This window comes from Rhynchophorus ferrugineus, unplaced genomic scaffold, assembly GCF_030347505.1.
Source record: "Rhynchophorus ferrugineus isolate W39M unplaced genomic scaffold, kcgeb_rfMv2 rfM3, whole genome shotgun sequence".
Classification (NCBI taxonomy): domain Eukaryota; kingdom Metazoa; phylum Arthropoda; class Insecta; order Coleoptera; family Curculionidae; genus Rhynchophorus; species Rhynchophorus ferrugineus.
The window spans coordinates 34,418,978-34,442,440 of NW_027472582.1; the positions used below are offsets into that span (position 1 = coordinate 34,418,978).

General features: G+C 28.5%; 1 protein-coding gene across 1 annotated transcript; it reads left to right on the forward strand.

Moving 5' to 3' along the window:
- Positions 1-3,486: 3,486 nt before the first annotated feature.
- On the forward strand, positions 3,487-23,282 carry LOC143193901 (putative fatty acyl-CoA reductase CG5065). Its single transcript, XM_076400337.1, has 10 exons — positions 3,487-3,595; positions 13,151-13,367; positions 16,197-16,436; positions 18,093-18,238; positions 19,584-19,693; positions 19,930-20,122; positions 21,643-21,882; positions 21,944-22,082; positions 22,929-23,047; positions 23,102-23,282. The coding sequence occupies exons 2-10, from the start codon at positions 13,155-13,157 to the stop codon at positions 23,190-23,192; spliced, it is 1,491 nt and encodes a 496-aa protein (XP_076256452.1). The 5' UTR covers positions 3,487-3,595; positions 13,151-13,154; the 3' UTR covers positions 23,193-23,282.
- Positions 23,283-23,463: the final 181 nt, after the last annotated feature.

Below are 23,463 nucleotides of genomic sequence, written 5' to 3' on the forward strand. Positions count from 1 at the left end.
TATACTCAGTGAAATTCTATAAGCGCCCTAATAGTGATTAGAAAGAGTCTTTAATAGTCGTATATCTGTCAAACATTTTCCCTTTATTTAGTTTGTGGCAAAGATCCAATTTAGTTTGTCGTCAAATATCAATTCAAGGAATCTATGTTCTGGTTTATTCAATAAATTCTTGCCATCCATCGTCAGTGCAACTATCCGTGGGCAATTTCTTCGTCTGCAAAAATGGACATTTCCGGACTTTTCGGCAGAGAATCTTAGTCTGTTTTGATTGACCCAATTTGGTATTTTATTGATGCAAATAAAACAATTTTGATCGTGTGTGGGGCATGAGATTGCATGCCTTACCTCGTTTGTCCGTATAGGAACATCTTGAATATGGAAAATTAAAGAACATTTTTTTCTTTAATGAAATGAACACACTCAAGGTATTTATTACATTTTTAATTGATGGCACTTTAATAAATTTGTTCTTACTTGGATAATAATTCTGCACTATGTAAGTACTGAATCGCTTTACACCAAAATTCCTCGTCTATTAAACTTCGGTGAATTCTCTCTTAAAAGGTTTGCATTCAGAATCTATTATTTTAGTAGAGTTGAAACTAACAAATAATTTGTACAATAATAAAACTATACAGCCGTTTATAAAGCTTCTTTCGAAAGGGGATTTAAAAATTTCTAATATTAAAAAATAAATATTTGAATGATTATTAATACGAATAAACTTACCCGAACTTACGACAACAAAACGCGCTGTAACGATCACAAATTTCCTATATAATTAACCAGTCAGTTTGGGATTTTTAACATTATTAACCATTTTTTAAAGACAGCCAAATACTTCTTCGAAGTAAAAGGATTGTGCATTTCTTTACTATCTGTGCATCCAGATAAACACGGATCGAGAATGTATTTTACTTATTGTACTACCGACCTATATATAATAATGAACTAATAATTTAATCTCTGAACGTTATATAAAGCTAATTGCACTGTTCCTTACATAAGGCATACTCAAAATAGCGCCTAAAACAAATAAACAATAAGCGCACTATAGAAACAAAGTGAACCAATTAAATACCATCGCGGCTCTTAGCGATTAAAACAAGCAATAAGATGTTGGACGTCATGAAACATTTCCCCAAAATATCCTGTAAAGTTAAATCTCTATTTGTCTGTGTATATAAATAAATAAGAATAACCTCAAGCTATTATCCTTCTATAGACTCAGTATTAGATATATCAGGTGCCAGAACGGTAAAAGGAAACTGAAGAAAATAATAATATATAATAGTTGATTGAACTAAGTCATGATAATAATTCATTCTTGGACTAAATATTTTTATTATTGACTTATACAATAGATATAACCGTTAATCTAAAAAATATTTTGTCCAACATTATGCAGTATTTTTAAATTATGAACATGAATTAAACATTTTTTTAAGTTTCTTTGACGTAATGAAGAAGTTATACATTAATACATGCGTATAGATATAAATTTCTATTTACCATAAATACTTGAAAACAAAGTCAAGGTAATTTAGTTATGACCAACCTTCAAATATATGTACCGAATACTAAAAATTTCGACACTGTTTATTTTAAAAATTGGACAAATAATATTTTACAAACACAACATTTTAAATAAAACTGTAAGAAACATAAATTAATCTTTATTATAATAAAAATAAACAATTCTGAATCGTTAAGGCATTAGCGGAATTGTAACCTAGATAAATCTAAAGTGAAACGATTATATTAACACAACTTCTTTCGAATGTTTAAAGTGATGTAATTTTTTAGGATTAGTAAAAGTAAACAGTAAAAGGTTTTATTTAGATCTAGTTATTCTAGTGCCACCTAACCGTTACACTGAGTGAATATCTTATTAAATATTTTATTTTTAATTAATTAAATGCATATTTACTATATACGTTTCGGAATAAATAAATCGGCCAATAATGTATAATTAAGTTTTGAAGTTGGTTCGTCATTTAGTCATTTAGTTTTTATTTTTGTGAAAATTGGTCTTAAACTAGTAACAGTTTTGTAGTAGTGTTTTGTAGTGTGTTTTGTAACTGTACATATATTAGAGCCATAAGGTAATATATCGTAAATAATTGTATTTGATAATTTACTAAGTTCTACCACAAATATTCACCAACTGGAAGTATAGCGATTTTCTAACTGCATTATATATTTTTTTCTAATTTCCGCAATAAACATCAAATACTAACTATTAATAGTAACTAATCAAGTAACTATTATCTATGATGATTTTTTTTTCATGAACATATTCGAGTAGTATTTTTTAGTAAAATAGTAATATTTTAGTAAGCTTTTTAATTTCTAAATATATATATATAGCTCTGTATAAATTATTTATAAAAGCACATGGCAAGGTCATCACTATTTAGGAGATAGGTGGAATATTTAAAAAGAGTGAATTTGCAAAATAGTTATCCATTGTATTGATGATCATAAAAATATATAATTCTTCAAGCTTAATATTCCTATGCTACTAAAATATAGAAAAAAATAATGAGTAGTAATGAGCAATACTTCGAATAAAGAGCAATACATTCCTTCACAACAAATGCAAAATATGTATTAAAAAATCCAATTATTTGTATGTATGCTTATTGCATATTAAAATAATTAAACTTTCATATAATAATATTACCAGGGTTATTTCATTGCAATTGCAATATTATTGAATCAAATTATTTAATTATATTAGATATGAATATGCATAAGTACCTGTCATTTTGTCAGCAATTTAAATGACACAGTTTAAATCAACGAATTCCCCTAGCTATAGCGCTATAATAAAATAATCTACACACGTCATAAATGACGTCGAATATATTGTCAATTCCAGTTTGCAAATTAGTCAATTTTTTTTCGGATCATCATTTTCATGAAATAGATATAAAAAACGCTTGAACTATGTTTAAATTTATTGTTATTTCATCTCGTGTTTCCACTCCAAATATAACTAATCTAATTGAAATTTTTGGAGTCTATAGAAAGTAGTACACAAATATCACAAGAAAATGTTTATGGAAATTTTATTATAAAAACTGAAGTGATACTATTAAAATATATTATTGATTATTTAAGGATCTTAACAGCAAATTTTACAACAAACTATTTTTTTGCCTTTAATCACTACTGTATCTATTCTGTCTGAATTAATATTTTTTTTGGTAGATATTCCAAAAGTTTTCAACAGCAACAATCGTAATATTTAAAAAAAGGAAAAGATACCTTTTTTCTAATCGCAACCTACGCTATTGATTCCTAATTATATCATTATAATTACATACAATACATTATTACATACATTATTATATACATAATTACATTATATGCAATATTTCCAAAACAATGAAAGAATATATTTTTCTCTTTCGATGATTTATGATTTATAATAAACCCTGAAACCCTGACAGGACTTCAAGCGCGAGTTATAATGAAATGCATTTTTTGTCGACTAGTTTCTCCAGTTTAATATAGACGCGTAGTATCATTCGGGACAGTGAAAAGTTGCTACTCTCTGAAGCACATCAAGTTTAGTGTTTATTTTTGGGTAAGTTAGACAATTTGTTTATATTAATAAACTATTACAACACAATAATAAAAATTATTTTTATAAATTTAAACGTTTGTATATGGTTTTATTATTAATTGTTCAATGTTTTATTTAGTAAAAAAATATTTAAAGATTTTAAATAAATTTAATACATTCTTGTCACTATTGCAATACTACAAATACTGCAGTACTAGACCAATTGCAATACTGTTAATATAGTGGAATATTAGTTTGATTTGATTTGAAAATCATGTCTACATTTTTAATATTGATTACATAACTATTTTTTATTCATAACCTCTTAAACCAAAATTAATTCTCTTTCATTTAAATTAAATTAACTTATTTTTATGGTTACTTTTATGGTAATAATATTATTAATAATTGCTATTTATTAATTTTTAAATGTTTTATATGAATAGGTACCTTAATTTGTTTTCTAGTCTTATTGTTTATAGTGATATGATTAAGTGATTAATAAATAAACATTGCTCATATCTTATTTATGACTTTATATATGAAACTTTGGGTTATAAAATATATTCTAACAATGTATTAAAATATTATAATATGTTTGCGTGTTTACGCCATATCTATAGTAATTCATATATAATATAATACCAGGTGATTGAGAACAATATCTCCATGACTAATTTTTCGGTCTAGCTAACTGAAATAAATTTTTACGTTGACTTAATGTTTCCTTTTACAAAAATATGATTATTAATGGTCAACTAAACAAAAATTAGTAGATAGTTGTTTAGAATATTTCAGAAAGAAATATCACATTATAAAAAATAAAACCAAGATACATTCATCAATTTTTCTGTGATATATTATCAACATTCTCTTATTTGTATATCCCACACACCTAGATTTCGTTCAAAATCTCGCCACAAATTTTCAAATGTAGCACGTGTTTGAGTGGCCTAATTTTCTGTCGATTGTGACTTTTTGATATATATATATATATATATATGTGACATCAAACTTTTTTTTAAAGTCTCACGATATTGGATTTAGTTAGATATTGGTCCTCTTGCTAGAACTACATGTTACTATGTCTTTGCCATTGACGGGATAACAAAGCTACAGCTCAAAATCCACATTAACTTTTTGTGTGTGCATTGCCACCTGTTGAACTTTGTATGGACTGACCTCATTCTATAAACGGCAATTATGGTATGTCCTGGTGAAATAGTTTCCCCTTGATCTTTACTAGCGTCAGTTTTTAGACAAAAAATCAAGACAGCTGTGCAAGAAGTGGGCCTTAACAGACATCAGATAAACAGTCATGAATGATATACAGTCTGTCATATTAGTTACGATAAGTATGGAATGGTTAAGAAATTAAAAAGATGTTACCCATCAGGGTAGCATTAAACCATATCATTTATTCCAGTCTCTGTAAAACTGCCCTAACAGAGTAAAGCCGGCTACAAAAAGGCTCTACCAATATCACTTAGTTCAGTATACGCCCAGAAATTTTGAAAAAAGTATTTCCATAGTGCCCGGATTCGTTCCGAAGTGACAGTTTTACCAGAAAAGGGTAAAATATGTTCTCAATTCTTAAAAAAAATATGCGAATAAAATTAAGCCTAAATCTAAAAAACCATATAAAAATATAAGAGGAAAATTATTATTGTGTAAAATATCAAGAATCATGTATCAGATCAAAATTTTATATATTTTGCAATACAGCCTTAATATTTTAGTTTACCTTGATATATAGAATAGCCTTATACTTAGAATATATTTTGAATACATAGTTGCAAATATAATTATCATCTACCTAATGATATCTGAACATCAATTATTTGTTATTGATTTAAAAACAAAAAAATTAAAAGACTCATTAGAAATTCATTAAAAATAATACATGTGCTAATATATATAAATAATTATTTTAAATTAACATATAAACTATAATTCTGCAAAAATAAAAATAATAATTTTGTTATTTTCTCCTAATTATATCTGAATTTGCATCATTTTAATATTATTATTTCAGCACAACTATTGCTAAATTCGCCTAGAATTATATGAATTAATACTTGATATATATTTATGTAAGTATGTATGAAAAAATGGCATTATAGCAAATAAAATTTTCATGATTTTTCTATAGATTAATTATACTATATCTGTTGTATAAGTATGAAGACAGTGAATTAATTTTCAAGATTTTACAATAGACGATAACTTTTCAGTCCTCAAAATACCCTACAAAATGAAATCAAAGAAACATTAACTAAAATACACCATAACGATTAACTGAAATACATAATTTAGAATTTGAATGATATTATTCATATCTAAATGTAACATACGTAAGATACGTAAGATAATCTGACAAATGCTTTTATCGATTTGCATGAAAATAGGGTTATGTTTTCGTGGATCTAGAAAATCCATCTCTTAGGGTGTTATCTTCCAGTACATTAATAATAATTTAACTTTCTTTTTATTTACCTATGGATCTATATTTTTCCAGGTACTAAGCAACACCACTCGATACCACAGGATCAGGATAAATAAAATCGAACACGATTTCGCTTTTACACTGACAATTCGAAAATACTAACACTATAATGCTACTAGACGCACCAGTGCTTTAAATTAATATGTTTAAATATTTTTTTTAGTTTCCTCTTTAGTCTTTAACAACCGTATTCATTCTTCCGAATTTATTCAACCAATTCAATCTTCCAGGTTCTGTATGTAAATAACTGAAATATCAAATACATTTATTATTATACACAAATGACCTTTAAATCAACAAGAAACTCGATGTTACGAAAAATTATAAAAATTTACATATTATTTTATATTATTATGGATATAAATTAATATTCAATAAAATTATTTAAATTACTTTAGTTTAACATAAATTAAATGTAAACGTTTCTAAAATTAATATTTAACAAATTATGTTCATTCGGGCCTTTCTAAAATTCCACTTTTGTAATTGTTGCTAAACTCACCTAAAATTGAATATCGAATATGAATTAATATTTTTTGCGTGATGAAACTTATACTTACTCCCATTTTTTTTTAATATCATTTTTTAGAACATCGGTGGTGTTTTAAATAATCTTTGGCTATATATATCAACAAGCACGTTTGGCCAATAAAATTGAAAAACATCAAAAATACTAAAACGACCATATAAACATGGATCATTCTCATAATTAGAACTAATATGACAGTGACATCACATTGACATTGAAAGGTTCTATTTACATAAAACGGTTAGACTGTTGATTCGGTTAAGGTAACTTATATCATTCATTCCATTTTGTAAGATCACCTGCCTCAATCGTTCAAAAATTTGATATATACGTTAAAATATAGAAAATCTGGCCCTTGTTACTAGAAAAAAATTATAATTTTAGAAGCAAAAAGATAAAGAATTTCTAACTGAATATATTGTGTTTCCTTTCTATATTATTTCTATTTTATAATTTATATTTGTGTCATAATTTTACTATTCACCAAATGACTATAAAATGCATTATAAAATAATATAATATGAAAAATTAAATTATCTTGTGAGAATGAATTATTAGAGTACTTTGAGTTGTTAAAGCATGTTAGAATGAAATTTATTAAACTTTAAATTAAATAAAATTGTTGATTCTGATATGGGTTGTATGCGATATCATTTATTTGGCAAACCTCAATATAACTTAACCAAAATAAAACAAAGTATAATTCGTGTATGTATGAAAATAATAAATCGGATGTGAAAGTGAGGTTTTTTCGAAAAAGTTATGTCAAAATACATAATGCGTTTATAATTGTCTAATAGAGAATCTTTCTTTGACAAAGTTACTGATGTTACTTCATCACCAGTAATTACTTATTTAAAAAGCAGTAATTTTTATTATATAAAAAGCCTGTTTCACAAATTGATTAAAATTAATGCTTTGGTCTTTTTATGGATTCAAAGAAAATTTACATTAGTTTTTAACTAATCTGATTTGATGAAACCGCCACAATATTTCCGATGTGTTGTATGAGGTCCACAAGTAAAACTTCAAAAATATCACATCAATTTGGACAACAAGACATTTGCTTTGAAAAATAACAAAAAGCCAATTAAACATTAAATAGAACATATAATTAAAAATAATGTAACACTTGAAGGAAAATCATGATACGATTTTTAGAGACACTTGTGTACGATTACAGGAAGTAAACAAGTTTTAAAAATACAGGATACTATTTGAATGCTTTGGAAACATTATTATATTAATAGTTACGTTAATGAGCACAATTGCTGTATAAGAAACAATATCAACACACATGAGCTCACTTAGTGGCAAGGCATCAAATTACTATTTGGTAGACAATTTTGAGGCGGCGACATTATTGGTCTGTTCTTTTTATCTACTCAACAGCAAGCGCTATAGAACGATTATAACCGATTTATTTTGGTCCAAATTGAGCGATATGGATCTAGATAACATATCGTTCCACCAAGAGTTTATTGCAGGCTACACAATGAACCCCGCGATAATCATTTCGCATAGAAATAGTTGAGGGTTTGGCTCCATCTTTCCCAAAGGCGACTTGAATTGTATACCACGAGCGTTCTATAGTCGAAAACAGCGGACATTGAACGATATGCTATACATAATGGTATATATTGGTCTGTCCATTTCAACATCAACCCACACTAATTCATAATAAATATCCATTAAAGAAATAAAAGAATAATCCCGAATTTAATATTTGCAAAAACTCTCAGTAATTTGAGTTATTTCTAAATTTAATATATTAAAATTAATTTAAAAACACTTATCTCCCCCAAACTTCCGACAAAGTTTATTTGATTTTATTTAGGATTTTTATGAATATGTTTAATGTACAATGTTTAAGCTCAAAATAATAATAAGAAAATTTATAATAAATAGACATCTATGCTGGCTCTGCAACAAGCATTGCGTGAAAATGGATATGGACTTATGATAACCTAAATATCAAAAGATGTTCAGATGTGTAACCTCTACATCTATAACCTAGATATTATGATATATTACAATTTTTTTAACATTCTCCTCAAGGTAACAAGTGCAATCTCCAATAACCTAATTAAGTATTCAATATGATAATATAATAAAAAAACGATACACTAATCATCTATCGGTGTATCAAAGGTTTTTTTATACGGCTTGGGTGCCACTGTGATAGTCTGGAAGAAGATAAAAACATTTTTAAATTCCTTTGATTTACGCAGTAATACCAATACAATTATTAATAACACATTTGTGTAATTTACGATGACAATATCCAGTCTAATATTTTTCCGAAATGTACAGAACTAACTTGAAATATGTTTAATTTTTTACAGAAATGGAGCATTTTATTTTGCACTATTTTATGTACACTATTTTATTTTAAAAAACGCGCAACAAATACAGAAATATTATTTATTTGTAATTATCTATGTTTTGTCGGAAACGATATGCAAAAGAACGATTTAAAGATTAGATGTTTAAAAGATAATGAGTTTAAAATTAAACATAAAGGACATACTTATAAAATCCACTTTTAAATAGTTCCTTCTGGTGTATACTCATACAAACCGTACAAAACCATAATGAACATCGTTGTCAGGTTCACAAGCTATGAAAGTAATTACTGTTACGGACGATTTAATATAATTATCTAATAGGTAATTTATAATATGCATCTAAAAATTAACCAATAAATATTAAATGAGGAATATAAATCAAACTAACATTTTAAGGACTAATGCATATATTTACTTATTATATATTTTTTTAATATTAATAATTATCTTGTCTGTCTCAGCCAATATATATAGAACCGATAGTAATTATTAACATATTTATTTATTTTTCAGGAAACATAATAATGTATAGATTTAAAACGAAGACGAAAACCAGAATATCTTGTGTAACTCTTAACATGTGGTGTAACGTCTCTTGTATAATACTGAATATTAATACCAATGACAACATGATATTTAAATTGGCTATATATTGAAACCGATAAAAATACTATATAATATAAAGTTTAATATTATACTGGACCTATTACTTAAGGAAGTATTCTACTCTGAGGCATGAATTTTAGGTATTTTTGAAGTGAAATTTAAAAAACCTGCCAGCTTAATTTGTGCAGTGGTAAAGGCGACTGAAAGTTCTTCTTGCTGTTGCGATAGTTGCGGGTGCAAATCCTGATAAGGAATGGACGTATATTTCTGATTGTTTAACATTAGTGATTGTCCTTAAGTAAGAGTGCAACAACAAGCAAATCCAACAAGGAAAATGATCCGAGTCACGCCAGTAAACAGGCTGGCTAAGACCGAATGTCTTCTGGGATGATCTCCAAGTTGATCAGTCGCCAGTCGGTATGCTTAATACCGAGGATTGTAGTTCGGAAAGCACGTTAAACAACAGGTCCAGGCCAAATAAACACTGGTTAGTAAAAATGAGACTGTAAAATAGAACAAAAAAAACACAAACAATATTTTTCCTATCCATTTTTAACTAGGTATTTATTAACCGTCAACCGTCTCGAAAAAATCAATTTAAAGAAAAACTTTGCGTATATGAAAAATCGATTCTTTTTCTAAATTTCAAATTTCTACACGAAAATACCAACCGAACATTTGATCTGAATTAAGATTATTGACTACCCTACTTATTAACACCTTTTCAATCTTAGCGATTCGTAAACCCTATCGACACGAACAGACCTAAATGTATCTAACTATAATAGATAGGACATTCAATGTTAATTTTCAAAAACTATCTAGTGCCATTATTATTTAGAAAATCGTTTTTTTTTTAATTGATTAGCTATTAGAGGAAGTTATGAAGGCAAAGAAAAGAAAAGCTTAAATCCTGCTCAAAGTGATTGGTAAAGATATTTTTATCTAATTAATCTTAATCTACTGACTTTTTTGTAATGGAAGAAAAACCAAGTAAAGAATTTGTCTTAAATTTTTATATATGAACTTTGAATATGAACTGTCACGTTTCGAATCCCTAAAGTGTTACAGAAGGCTTATGCTAGATAAAGTGAAAATCGACTATATAAAAAAAATTATGAGTAATACTGTTCACTGGAAAGCTGTAGAGACGTAGGGAAAGGTTTTCTATCAAAGTCAAATGGAGTTAACAAGGCTATTATTAAAACTAATTCATGTCTGAAAATTCAACATCATAGATACAAGCGAACAACTATAATCAATATTCTGTTATTTATTAAGCAATTATCACTGCTTTTTAAGTTGTGATAATTGTGTGTGTGTAATGTAGATATTAAAATTAAATTTAACCATAATTTGAAACTCTCTACAAACTTATAATAATTATTGTTGTGATATTTACAAGTAAATCCTCAAAACTCTTTTTCTGTAGGCTGAATTTTTATGAATTAATTAATAATGTTTGACAAAAGGATAAAATAATATATTTTAACTTATTGCTAGTTTCTTATGGGCTAAACTAATTTCGTGAATTTAATATATTGTTTACTTAGAATATTATATAAGAATATTGACAGCGGCAAACATAGCTTCCGGTATTAAGTAATATTTGTAATATTATATAAATTTTTGACAAAATTAGCTCTAAAGTATGAAATAAGTTCTCATTGATGATAGAATGATAAAAAAAGATCCAGAGCAACTATCAAGGTATTACCATTTGTCTGACTGTCTACTTGCCTGAGCCAAGATAATTAGTGTAGAAAAAAAGTATCTGTATCTTAATATCTGTATACCAGGTATAGCGGAAAGTCATTGCCGATTTTTCTAACTTATGTCGCTAGGCTTAAGTATGCAATATTATGATTTGACACATATTTAATTTTATTCTACTGACATCAAACTTCAAAGCAATATATGTTCTATTTTGCCAAACTAACACTTTGAAAATCATCGTTCGATGTGCAAAACAATGCTCTATCTTTGATGGGACCAGAGTAGCGTTGTGAATTACGAATTGGTGAAACAGGTAATAGTTAACAGTAAAAAAATTAGAAAACCTCAGTCAAGGAAGAGTTGCGTTGACAGCACTTAATTGGGGTATATTATCGCACCCACCGTACCCTCCAGACCTTGCTCCGTCCAACTAACAACTTTTTGCATCAACGAGACACGCGTTTGCAGAGTGTACTTTGTCAATTTCGAAGCAGTTAGGAAATGGCTCGATGAATGGTTTTGCTTAAAGGATAAACGGTTTTTTTTTGGGATGGCATTCACAAACTGCCTGAAAACTGGGCAAGATGTATAGAATCAAATGGCCACTACTTAATATAAATGTTTCCATTTTTTGAAAATGATACAGTTTTTTTTGAAAATAAAAATAGTAATGACTTTCCGATATCACTACATAGTATAAAACAAAGTCGCCTTTTCTGTCCCTATATCCATATGTGCGCTTAAATCTTTAAAACTACGCAACGGATTTTGATGCGGTTTTTTTCAATAGATAGAGTGATTCAAGAGGAAGGTTTATATGTATAATACATGCATAATATACTAAGGCAACATTGCTAATTTTAGAGGTTTCTAACGTGATGTCGTAAATTAACCTATTTTTTTAGGCTTATTTAGCAATTAGCAAAAACGCTGCCTAACCCTACGAGTTAGATCAAATTAATGTACTACAGTATTGTACACCATAAAAAGGTCTACAAAAAAGTCCGCGATGGTATATGTTTATCTTTTAGGGATAACCCACATTAACCATTTTTATTGTTTACTTTTTGAGCTTATTTACGAAGCTATTTTAAGCAATACGGCATTAATCCTTATCGAATGAAGTACCTTAAATACAGTGTGCAATTAATATAGATCAATATGGTTCCTTACAGCATGTAAATTAAACAAATATTTTCGGAGATATTACAAATTTAAAATTTGCGTTTAAAAATGTGTAATGTAATAAAAATTGTATGAATTTAGATATTCCAAAGATAGCAGGAAATCTTCATAGTAAGTATAGGGGAAGAGGAATTGTTTTACTCCAAATTTAATGCGTGCAGGCCAAGGGTAGTAATGAATGAACCAAAAATACTGGATCGATTTTAATCATGTTTTCATTGAGTGACATAGGCGTATATATTTTATGCCCGTGCCGGAGCGGGCCGCTATGTTTTTATATACAACGTTCATATTTTTTCTGTAGTGTATTTAATTTAGTATCAGCATTGCACCCGTGCGAAGCCGGGCCGGGTTGCTAGTCTAATATAAATAATTTCTCACTTATCTCTAAATATAACATAAACATACCACTTTGTTCCTTCGAATACACGGGGACGTATCTCTCACGTTGTGTGCAATAAAATCTACCTTAAATGTATGCTACAATTGGAATCGAAACATCGGTGTCTTAATAGTAAAATAGCAGCTTTATGCATACACATACAAAGGATTTTCCGGTTACAATTTTAATACATTTTTTTGCCGTAATATATTCGACTCGCAACCGCTCAATTTCAATATTGCATGTAATTAAGCATAAAAAATTCTAGAGAAACATTTTATACAATGCATTTTTTATATTTCAGAAATATGTCATTTGAGGCAGTTCCTGATGATATTGATCGTATCGCCAACACTTTTAAATGTAAAACGATTTTTATATCTGGAGCTACTGGTTTCCTAGGAAAGTTGCTCATAGAAAAGTTACTTCGCGTCACTGAAGTAAAAAAGCTCTACCTCTTAATTAGAGAAAAGAAAGGAAAAACTTCCGATCAGAGACTTAAGGATTTATTTAATCATGTGGTAAGCATATCTGATTGAAAACTATTTCCGTATATATAGTGCACGCTTTATTAACATAAGAGTTCTATTTATTCATTATTTATTTATATATAAAATATAAAGAAAACTCAGATTTAATAAAAGAACTCTAATTTTCAACATATATGTTAGGTACTTACATGTACTTTGACCGTTTTTTTACTACAAAATTGCATTTATTCATAATAAATCAACTAAAAAATTAATTAAATTAAATAATTAATATAATAAAATTTCTAGAAACACGGTAATATGATGTCGCAATAACCATGTTGCTTTGGCAGCAATCCTATCAACGATCCATTTTCACCCTTCTTCAGTATTTCGAAATCATGTGCCAGGCTAGTTGCACCGACATTAACAAGTTGTGTGGTCGAGCTTGCCTTTCAAACTACTTGCAATATGTGCTTGAACGTTGTCAAACAAGATAATGAATTGCTATTGCTAATATTTTTTCAGTAAGATGTCGTTCGACTCTAATGTCGTCATTTAATTGTTGTCTGCTTAACAATAATGAAACAATATTTTAAATAATGGTTTCTTTGAGTTTGAGTAGCTCTTCATTCACTACACCTTCATAATTCATCTATGCATAGCAACACTTTATGGCTATGAATATTCCGTTTCGGTGTCGATATAGATATCCTGGACTAATAATATTTTTTCAAATTTTCTTTTAAAATTTATCATTATTTTTCATGTTTTATTAAAAGAAATCCAATCTGGAGGCTCACTATTTTCGTGGAATCTACAGCAATATTATACCATTTTATCCACTGGAAGCTTAGTTTTAACAGTGTAATAATAGTCATTTCAGGATCAAATGCAATAAATCAGGTTCACTTTTGGGGATAAACCTATTTCTAATGTATAAATAACTTGTGGACTATGTAACACTTGGCGAAGCTACATTATAAACGTTAAAGTGCCTTCTAATTATCACTCATAACAGGTCAATTGAAAAGTCCCATTCCCTCAAAAGAAGCGTGTATAAATTTGACAGCTGCTCGATTATTAGTTTGTGAATTATAGCATTTTGAGCAATTTTTGTTATTGTGAAAAAAATGGATAAAAAGGAATTTCGCGTGTTGATAAAATATTACTTTTTGAATGGAAAAATACAGTTGAAGCAAAAACTTGGCTTCCGGACACTGTCCCAGTGAACGCCCAAATGAGGTTGTTACCTACAAAAACATTTAAAAAATCCACGAAATGATTTTCTTTTTTTTGAATGACAATGAATTTGATATAAATTGCAATTGAATTAAATAGCAAATACTCATATCAAGATATATCGTATCTAAAAATATCAACTGAACATGTACATCATATCATTCACGAATTCATAATATTTGGGTATGAGAAAGCTCTGTCCAAAGTGGGTGCCGGGCGAGCTCACTTTTGACCAAAAACAACGACGGGTTGATGATTCGGAGCAGTGTTTGGAGATTATCAAGCGTAATAAACCCGAGTTTCTGATATGTGACAATGGATGAAACATGGCTCCATCATTTCACTCCGAAGTCCATTCGACAGTCATCCGAGTGGCAGCAGTCGGCTGGCAAGGTTATGGCGTCTGTATTTTGGGATGCGCATGGAATAATTTTCATTGACTACCTTAAAAAAGGAAAGACCATCAACAGCCACTATTACATAGCGTTTTTGGACTGTTTAAAAGACGAAATTGCCGAAAAACGGCCGCATTTGAAGAAAAGGAAAGTGCTGCTTCACCAAGACAATGCACCATGTCACAAGTCAATGAAAACGATGGCAAGAATCCATGAATTCGGCTTCAAATTGATTCCGCCCCGCGTTCTCCAGATCTGGCCCCCAGCGACTATTTTCTGTTCTCAGATCTCAAAAGAATGCTCGCTGGGAAGAAATTTTCGGGGACTTTTCAATTGACCTGTTATAATTCAACGTAGCATAATTTGGAAAGTACACAAATATAGCTTACTGAACAAAGATAAAAGCAGATTGATAAATGAATAAATTTGTTAAAAGTCGATATCATTTTTTCTATGCAATTTCGTTATGTTGCCAGAAAAAAATGCGAAAAAATAGAAAAAAATGGTGGAGATTACTTTTGCCTAAAACAGTTTTTCTCAGCAAATATTTTAAATAGTTTCCTATCATATGTTAAAATATTGTATAACTTATTTTAAATACAAAAAAAATAGTTAAAATAAAAATTTATACACGTACAGTGGTTGAACAGGTGATATCAGAACGGCATAGACAATATGAACAACTAAAACCTGGTGAAACCATATCGTTATATAATACTATAAATATGCTAAAATACTCGCTAATATGTCTTACCTCACCTGTCATATTGCCCAAATATTGTTCTTTTCGTTATATTCCATTTTTAATTCATGTAGATTTTCACATATTTTTAACACGTATTATTAACTTTTGTTAGCTATAACTACACTTTGAATCAAAAAAAGAAGTGTATAATCCACAAGTGTTTTATAATATTATTCGGAAATAAGAAAAATATCACACCTTACAATAATAAAATAGTATTAAACATTCTTGAAGATTTTATTCAACTATATGGTATTCACGCAAAGTAAGCAAATAACATTTTATGTTTTATTTAACAACATTTTTAAGAATTCAAATTAGTACAATTTACATATTTGTCATTCAAATACGATTTTATAGCATTTTTAAAACGATTTTAGTTTCTACAAAATTGAGAAATATTTACACAAAAATCAGTTTATTTTAAGAATATGCCTCTATGTAATTAGTTAAGCTTTTATCTTCCTTGTATATATATGTTTGTATTTTCACATTCAGGTTTTTTCAAAACTAGATCCAAAATCCTTGAAGAAATGTCAGATAATTAGCGGAGATGTATCTCAGGAAAATTTAGGAATATCAGAGCACGATCGCCAAATTATCGCCAATGAAGCGGAACTTATTTTCCATTCGGCAGCAACAACGAGATTTGATGACACTCTCAAATATGCAGTTACCGTCAATACCAGAGGAACAAAATATATGCTGGACCTAGCGAAGCAGTGTAAGAAACTACAGGTAAGAACCATGTAAATATAAACAATAAATTTTATGTTTTTTTAAGATATATTTAAAATTTAATATTAGGTATAGTAAAAAGAAATCAATTATTTTTTAATAATTGGTTTTAATAAATTGTATCTTATAGATTTCATTAGAAAGATTAGATTAAAGATTAATTAAGATTAAGTCTCCTATCAATAATAGAAAAGGTGTTTATGAAGATCATGCAAATAAGGCTTCAAGAGCTCGCAAGGAGCCAAGCCGATTAGAACAGGCGAATTTTAGACCACTCAAGGTTGCGTAGATAAGATTTGCACGCTACGCGAGCTCATGGAAGCTAAACATTTTCCCCTAAAACTTCTTACGATTGTTCCATTACCTATATGCGAGTGCAAAATGGTTTGTTAAATCCATTTGAGATCCGAGCTGGTGTTCACCAAGGATATGTCAATATAATGGTGAGACCTCCTTGGCCTTTTTGATGTTCGTTGATGATATTCGCTAATACGAATACTGATAAAGGATGTACGGATGTTGCTGAGGCTTCTGTCACTCTTCAGGATATCGCAAAACATACCGCAAAACAATGGCTTGAGAACTATTGTGAATCTCAACGGGTTCAATTGGGAAAACTTCAGGACTTCCAGTACCAGGCATCAGTAATACAAGAGAAAACACACACCTCAAGTTCCGATGGTGCCAAATCGGGAGAATAGCTATACGAACAAATGATAACTGAGAACTTTTCACCGTACCTCGGTATAATAGAATGTTGCAGGAAAAATTAAAAAATCGGAAATGGAATATCTATTTTTAGAACAAACCTACACTAGATCTGCATCTGCCTTAGAGCAATTACAGTAAGAACGCAGAGCTCGGTTAATACTAAAATCTATAAATGATTAAAAATATATTTTCAATAAACTTTTGATAAGATTAACTTCGAATTGCAACCTAATTCTTTATTGTTATTCGAATGAAGATCTTAATAACGTCCCTCGTAAATGTATTATGATTTGAGAGATTAATTTAACCAAAAACCTAGTAGTACCGTTACAATTTCAAGCGTCCTGCGGTTACTATCATGCCTATTTAAACTTTCTTTCATTAGAATAGCTCATAAAAGCTATAAGATTTAAATCTTTAAATTTCTTTCAAAATAATCTAATTTAAACAAAGATCTGGTTCATTGCCATCTGATTTCCGACAAAGATCTGATTCGAATTGCTAATAACATAATTTATGTTTATGTGAAAAATTATTTTAATTACTCTCCAGGAAGATATTTTTTTTAAATGCCACTGTTAATTTTTCATTAAATTGTCAATTTCAACTTATCAAAGTATTTCAATATGTTATAGTCTATATAAATTATTTATCAAATTTAAGATAATTTAGTTCACCATCAAACAAGTAATATAACTAATTACGCAATGATTCAAATGACAACTTGAAGTTGAGATATTAATATCGAGTAATATTCCACGATAATAATCATAAAATAACTGGAAATATATCAATATTACAAAATGTAATACCTTTGTTAGTAACATCATTTCAGATGAAAGCTGTTACAACGATTTATGGTAAAATTTTAACTATTAAAATATTTTCTTAAATATATATTATAAATATTTTTGTTTTATTGTATATTTTTATATTTGTTTACAGTTATTCGTTCACGTTTCAACAGCATACGCATTTCCACATGTTGCTGAACTAGAAGAAAAGCCGTACCCACCACCTGCTGATCCAAATGAAGTCCTTAATGGATTGAGTTGGATCAAAGATGATGCCCTGGAGAAATTCTCTAAAAAGTATGTTTAAAACAACAACTGTAATTAATAATAATAATAATCACAATATATCTAATGTATAAAATCGATTGTAAAGCCCTCCGTCTTGTCTATAAATGTGTGTGTTAAAAAGCGATATGGATCATATCAAGCGTCATTCGTCAAAAGTTAATTACATTTATAAATATGGACACTCACTAAATTTTATTTTACTTCCCAAAAGAATAAAAAATACTGAATAATAAGTGCTTAAATGGGGTCTGCATTGGTTTGGTGGTTTTCATTCTAGATATTTCCAAAATGTATCAAAGAAAATCGATATATTTCATCTGGCGACATCTCTGCGGAAGTAAATATTGACCATACAATAATTTTGAACTAATTTCATAAAATTAGATTCAAAAAGAAGCTCAACATGAGTTCCGCATTAAAAAAGGTCGTAGTTGAAGCCCAGAGAAGATTCACAAACTCTCGCAAAGCCTCGAAGGCACCAGAAAGTTGTATATTGTTTAATGAACTTTGAAATATTTGGAGAATATATTAACTATAGACCGATTAATAAAAAAGCCAATGTACGTCAAATAAATTCATGACGTCATAACGTCGCAAAGCTGCTATAGCGACTTAGAATTTGGGTTTATATTTGCTGGTTTAAAACCTTTAATTATATCACTAATGTTTCAAGGAAATTTGCAGATATTTGGTAACATGGTCCACTAGTACCAACACAAATAAGACTCTATAGGCTGATTATATCTCTTAAAAAAGAAATATTTCTCAAGAAGGAAAAATCACATCCGGGTTTAAAACGAATTTTACATTATTATAAACTGCAATTAGCAATGTATTACATCATATATGACTTGCATTGGCTGTTTTATTGGAGGGGCTATAGCAATATGCTAGTATTATTATATTTTGAAGTTAGGAAATCGTTCTCAATGACATGACATAATGATAATAATAATTAAAAAAACCCTAATACGTAAAAGTAGGGTAAAACAAGATGAAATCAATAGAAACATTACTGGAAGAATTAATTTATCCGGAGCAGTTCTAAATCTTAGCATGTACAATTATTATAGATTTTTGATTCCAACGAAATATATATAATTCGAATAAAAAATCGTGATAGGAACACTATAAATACTAAATAAAAAAATAGTGACGGAGGAGAAAATGCTGACCGTGATAGTATACACACCATAACTAAACATAACAACTCATTCAATAATAATGTTATATACATTAATACTTAATCGTATTACATAATCGACTGAAGACTAATCGATCGATTTCGTTACCTATTTTGTTTCATATATTTTTGATTTTACAAGGTATATCATAATATTTAATTGTTTAATAGAATCCTGGGAGATTGTCCTAATACGTATACATTTTCAAAAGCACTAGCTGAAGATTTAGTTAACAGAGAACAAGGAAAAATACCAGCTATTATATTACGGCCAGCCGTAGGTAAGCAAAATTGACTCATCAAGATATGAATTATTTTTGCTCTAAAATATATATAGAAAAAAATGTATGATTTACAAGAATAAATAATTTTCGCCAAAAGGTCGTCACCTAAATAACTAAAAACAAATACTTCTACAAGAAGCCACTAATGAGCTGAAAAATGAATGAATTAGAAAGTTAAAATATATTTTGTTATGTATTACAACGTATATTATATTCAAATATATCAATTCCAGTAATCCCAACATTAACTGAACCAATACCAGGGTTCTTTAACAACTTGCACAGCCCCATGGGTATTTTCATTGGAGCAGGGAAAGGAGTAATTAGATCAATGTATATGGATAGTAAATCATATGCCAATCTCATACCAGCAGACGCAACAGTTAACGGTATGTTAATTTGTGTCTGGGACTATTTAACTAGACGGTAAGAAACCACATATTTGTACTCGTAAATAAAAAATCGAGATATTTTGTCCGAAAATCTCAGAAAGTAGAAAGCGGATTGACCAGAATTTTTTACAAAACATTGCATTCTAATAAAAATTATCAAATTTTTTACAACCAATTTACGAGAAGATCTTATAACATTTGAAATTATATTCTGGAGTACAACTAGTAGACCAGCGTAATGTGTATCAATAGAAATCGTTTGAACTCGAAAACCATCTTCGTAATAACCGTTACATAACTTGAAATAATCATTAACGTTCTGTTTGTGCGTCGAGTATGGCGGCCTACATCTGAACCTTGGAGAAGAATTACGCAAAATAAAAATTGACTGCAACAATCTTAATAGAAGTAATTAATATTTTGATGTTCGAAAACATACAGGTTAAATAATAAAACAAATTAATTCAATATACAATTATACAAAACAATGAAAAAGGAAAAATATAATAAATGTACAGTAATTTGCTAACGTAATTTAAAATCCTTCTGATTATTTTTCTTTAATTCTTTTCTTCTGTTTTCAAAATAAATAGTAAAAAAAATATTTTTCTATTAAAATACAATATTGCGGAAACATTTCTAGACAAACCAACACTTTCCTAATTTTGAAGACACAAATATACGGAAACTGAATTTTTATATATAGATTGAAGTATTTGAGAGAATTTCTCTGTAAATATATACAAATATTTTTTTAATATTTCATTTAAACTGTCTTAAAAATATAAATATTACTATTTTATTTAATATTGTGCCTCGATTTTTGGCAATTCAGTAATTTAATAATAAAATAGTAGCTATTTTTCAGAAGTAACCTTTCAGAATCAAGATTTTTTAGTGAATATTCAGTTCTAAAAGCAATTTAACCTAATTTCACGAATAATATATTATTATAATTTCTCTTTTACCCAATATTTAATTCATATTGACCAATAATAATCAACAAATACAGTACCGAATTACAATATATTCATGATAATTATTACTTAGTAAAAATTATTTCATTTTCATTAATCTCCGTTTTAAATTCTGGAAAAAGACACCAAACAATAAATTAATTATTTTCAGAATTACACTATACCAACTTTTGCTGGAATGTTGTAGGACACTATGTCAAACTCGTACTATGAACTTAAAGTATATTGTTTACAAATATCAATCTAGTCCTAACAATTAAAAATTCAACGACTAATACTGTGACTTTCAAAATCCATTATCTCAAAGAAGTTACAAACGTATATTGATAAAAAAAAATAATTAAAATATTATGGGAAAAATGTGGTGGTGCCTAGGTATCTAAGTTGTTCAATAGTTTCATAAAAATAAGCCGATTAAAAAAACAAATATATAGTCCTAAAAATGTATTTATTTTTCAACAAATTTGAGTTAAATTATGTTCTTATGATAAATGAAATATTAAAACAATATTGCTGTTAATAATATCTGCCATATACCACTTTTCATAATGTAATACTAATATATTGTCCATAACAGAAAACAAAATGTTTTCAATCTCTGCGTACCTCTTGAAGATGTCAAACTGAACTGGGAAGAAATTATAGAAATGGGAAAAGAAGTTATTTACAATCGAATACCATTTAATGGAATAATGTGGTACCCAGGCGGTGTCATGACAAAAAATAAGCTTTGGCACTATTTTAACTTTATATTATTCCAAATATTCCCGGCATTACTTATAGACGCCTTTCTAGTTTGCTTGGGATATCCTCCTGTGTAAGTAAAATGTTGTAACATGATCACTAAAATTATATCTTTATACAAAAATTATATTTAGGTTGATTAAGGTAAACCAAAAACTACATAAGGGTCAAGAAATGTTCGAATTTTATACCACAAAAGCTTGGAATTTCAAAACAGATTTTGTATTAAGTGTAAGAAGAAGAATGAACTCTAAGGAAAAATCGAATTACAAAGTAAGTATTCTTCTGTTTATATTAATACTCTTCAAGTTAAAATGTCATTTAACTAACTCGGAATTATCATACTTTTGATGTGGAAATGAAGTCATTGTTTATAAATCTTATATTATTTGTAATGATTCTGATGATCGAATGTATACTGTATAAAACTGTATAGAGATATACATTTTAAATTTTGATTTGCGTGATTGACCAGTACTTTCAACAAATTCAATCCATCTTTGGTCTCCGAACACCCTGACAGTTCTATTTAGATTCAAGTAAACTAATTAAAGAGTTAGTTTATTTAACTTCAAAATGTTCTAATTCCTAAAATCCACGAATTAGGGGTACAGCAATTTAGATGGGATTTCGGCAACTTCGAAGAGATTGTATTTCAATGATTTATTTGTTCGCTTTCGTCAACCAAATCCCAAGGGGTATTTTTCGTAACTTTGGAACAATTGGCAATCCAATGTAATTCTATTCCATATTGTAATTAATTCCAAATATCACTGCAGATAGCATGTCTTCACTGAAAGTCGTCCTTTGTTCCTAGCGGTGAATAATGGTAAATACCTTTTCTTTAGTTAAAATAGTTTGTTTCAGAAGAAAGTAAAGACTATTTGTTAGATCTTCCGAGAGATTATTCTATATTATATATGATGATAATATAATAGATAGCTAATAATTGAGAGTGGGTAGGTAGTATTTGTAATAAAACTAAATGAATGATTCATTGTTTATTCGAATGAGTAATAGAAATAGATTATTCATATGGATCAAAACATCATATAATCTTAATCTTAATCATAAATAAACTTGTCTTGTCGAATTAATGGTAACCTGTTTAAACCATAGGTTGATGCCGAGGGCATTGACATACCAAAGTATTTGGAAAAATGCATGTTATATTCGAGACGTGAGATATTCAAGGAAACTGATGATATGTTGCCAGCTGCAAAAAGGAACATGAAAATGTAAGTACTCTATAGATAAAATATTAAAATTTTTTTAAATATTTTTAATTTTAGCTTGTTTGTCGTAGACAGAATAATAAAAATTACTTTCTTCGTAGCTGTATTCTATTATTTATACAAATTAATTTTCTTGAAGATTTTTTAACTTTTAATAGATTACTTTTGTTTTACGTCTGATCGGTTATGGTTATTTGTAAACTGTATACCCTGAAATAAATATTATTGTTAATATAAAGTTATTGTTGTATTAATGTGACCTCATTATTTGAATATCAATTTCCCTTACTAGTAGCCAAGGGAGAATAAATCAAAGAGTTGACCATCTGTTGACTTGAATATATACCTTTAGAAGGACGATGTTATTGGTGCTATGAAAATGGTAATAGTGTTGGGATTATAAAGTGCGCTATAGTGAT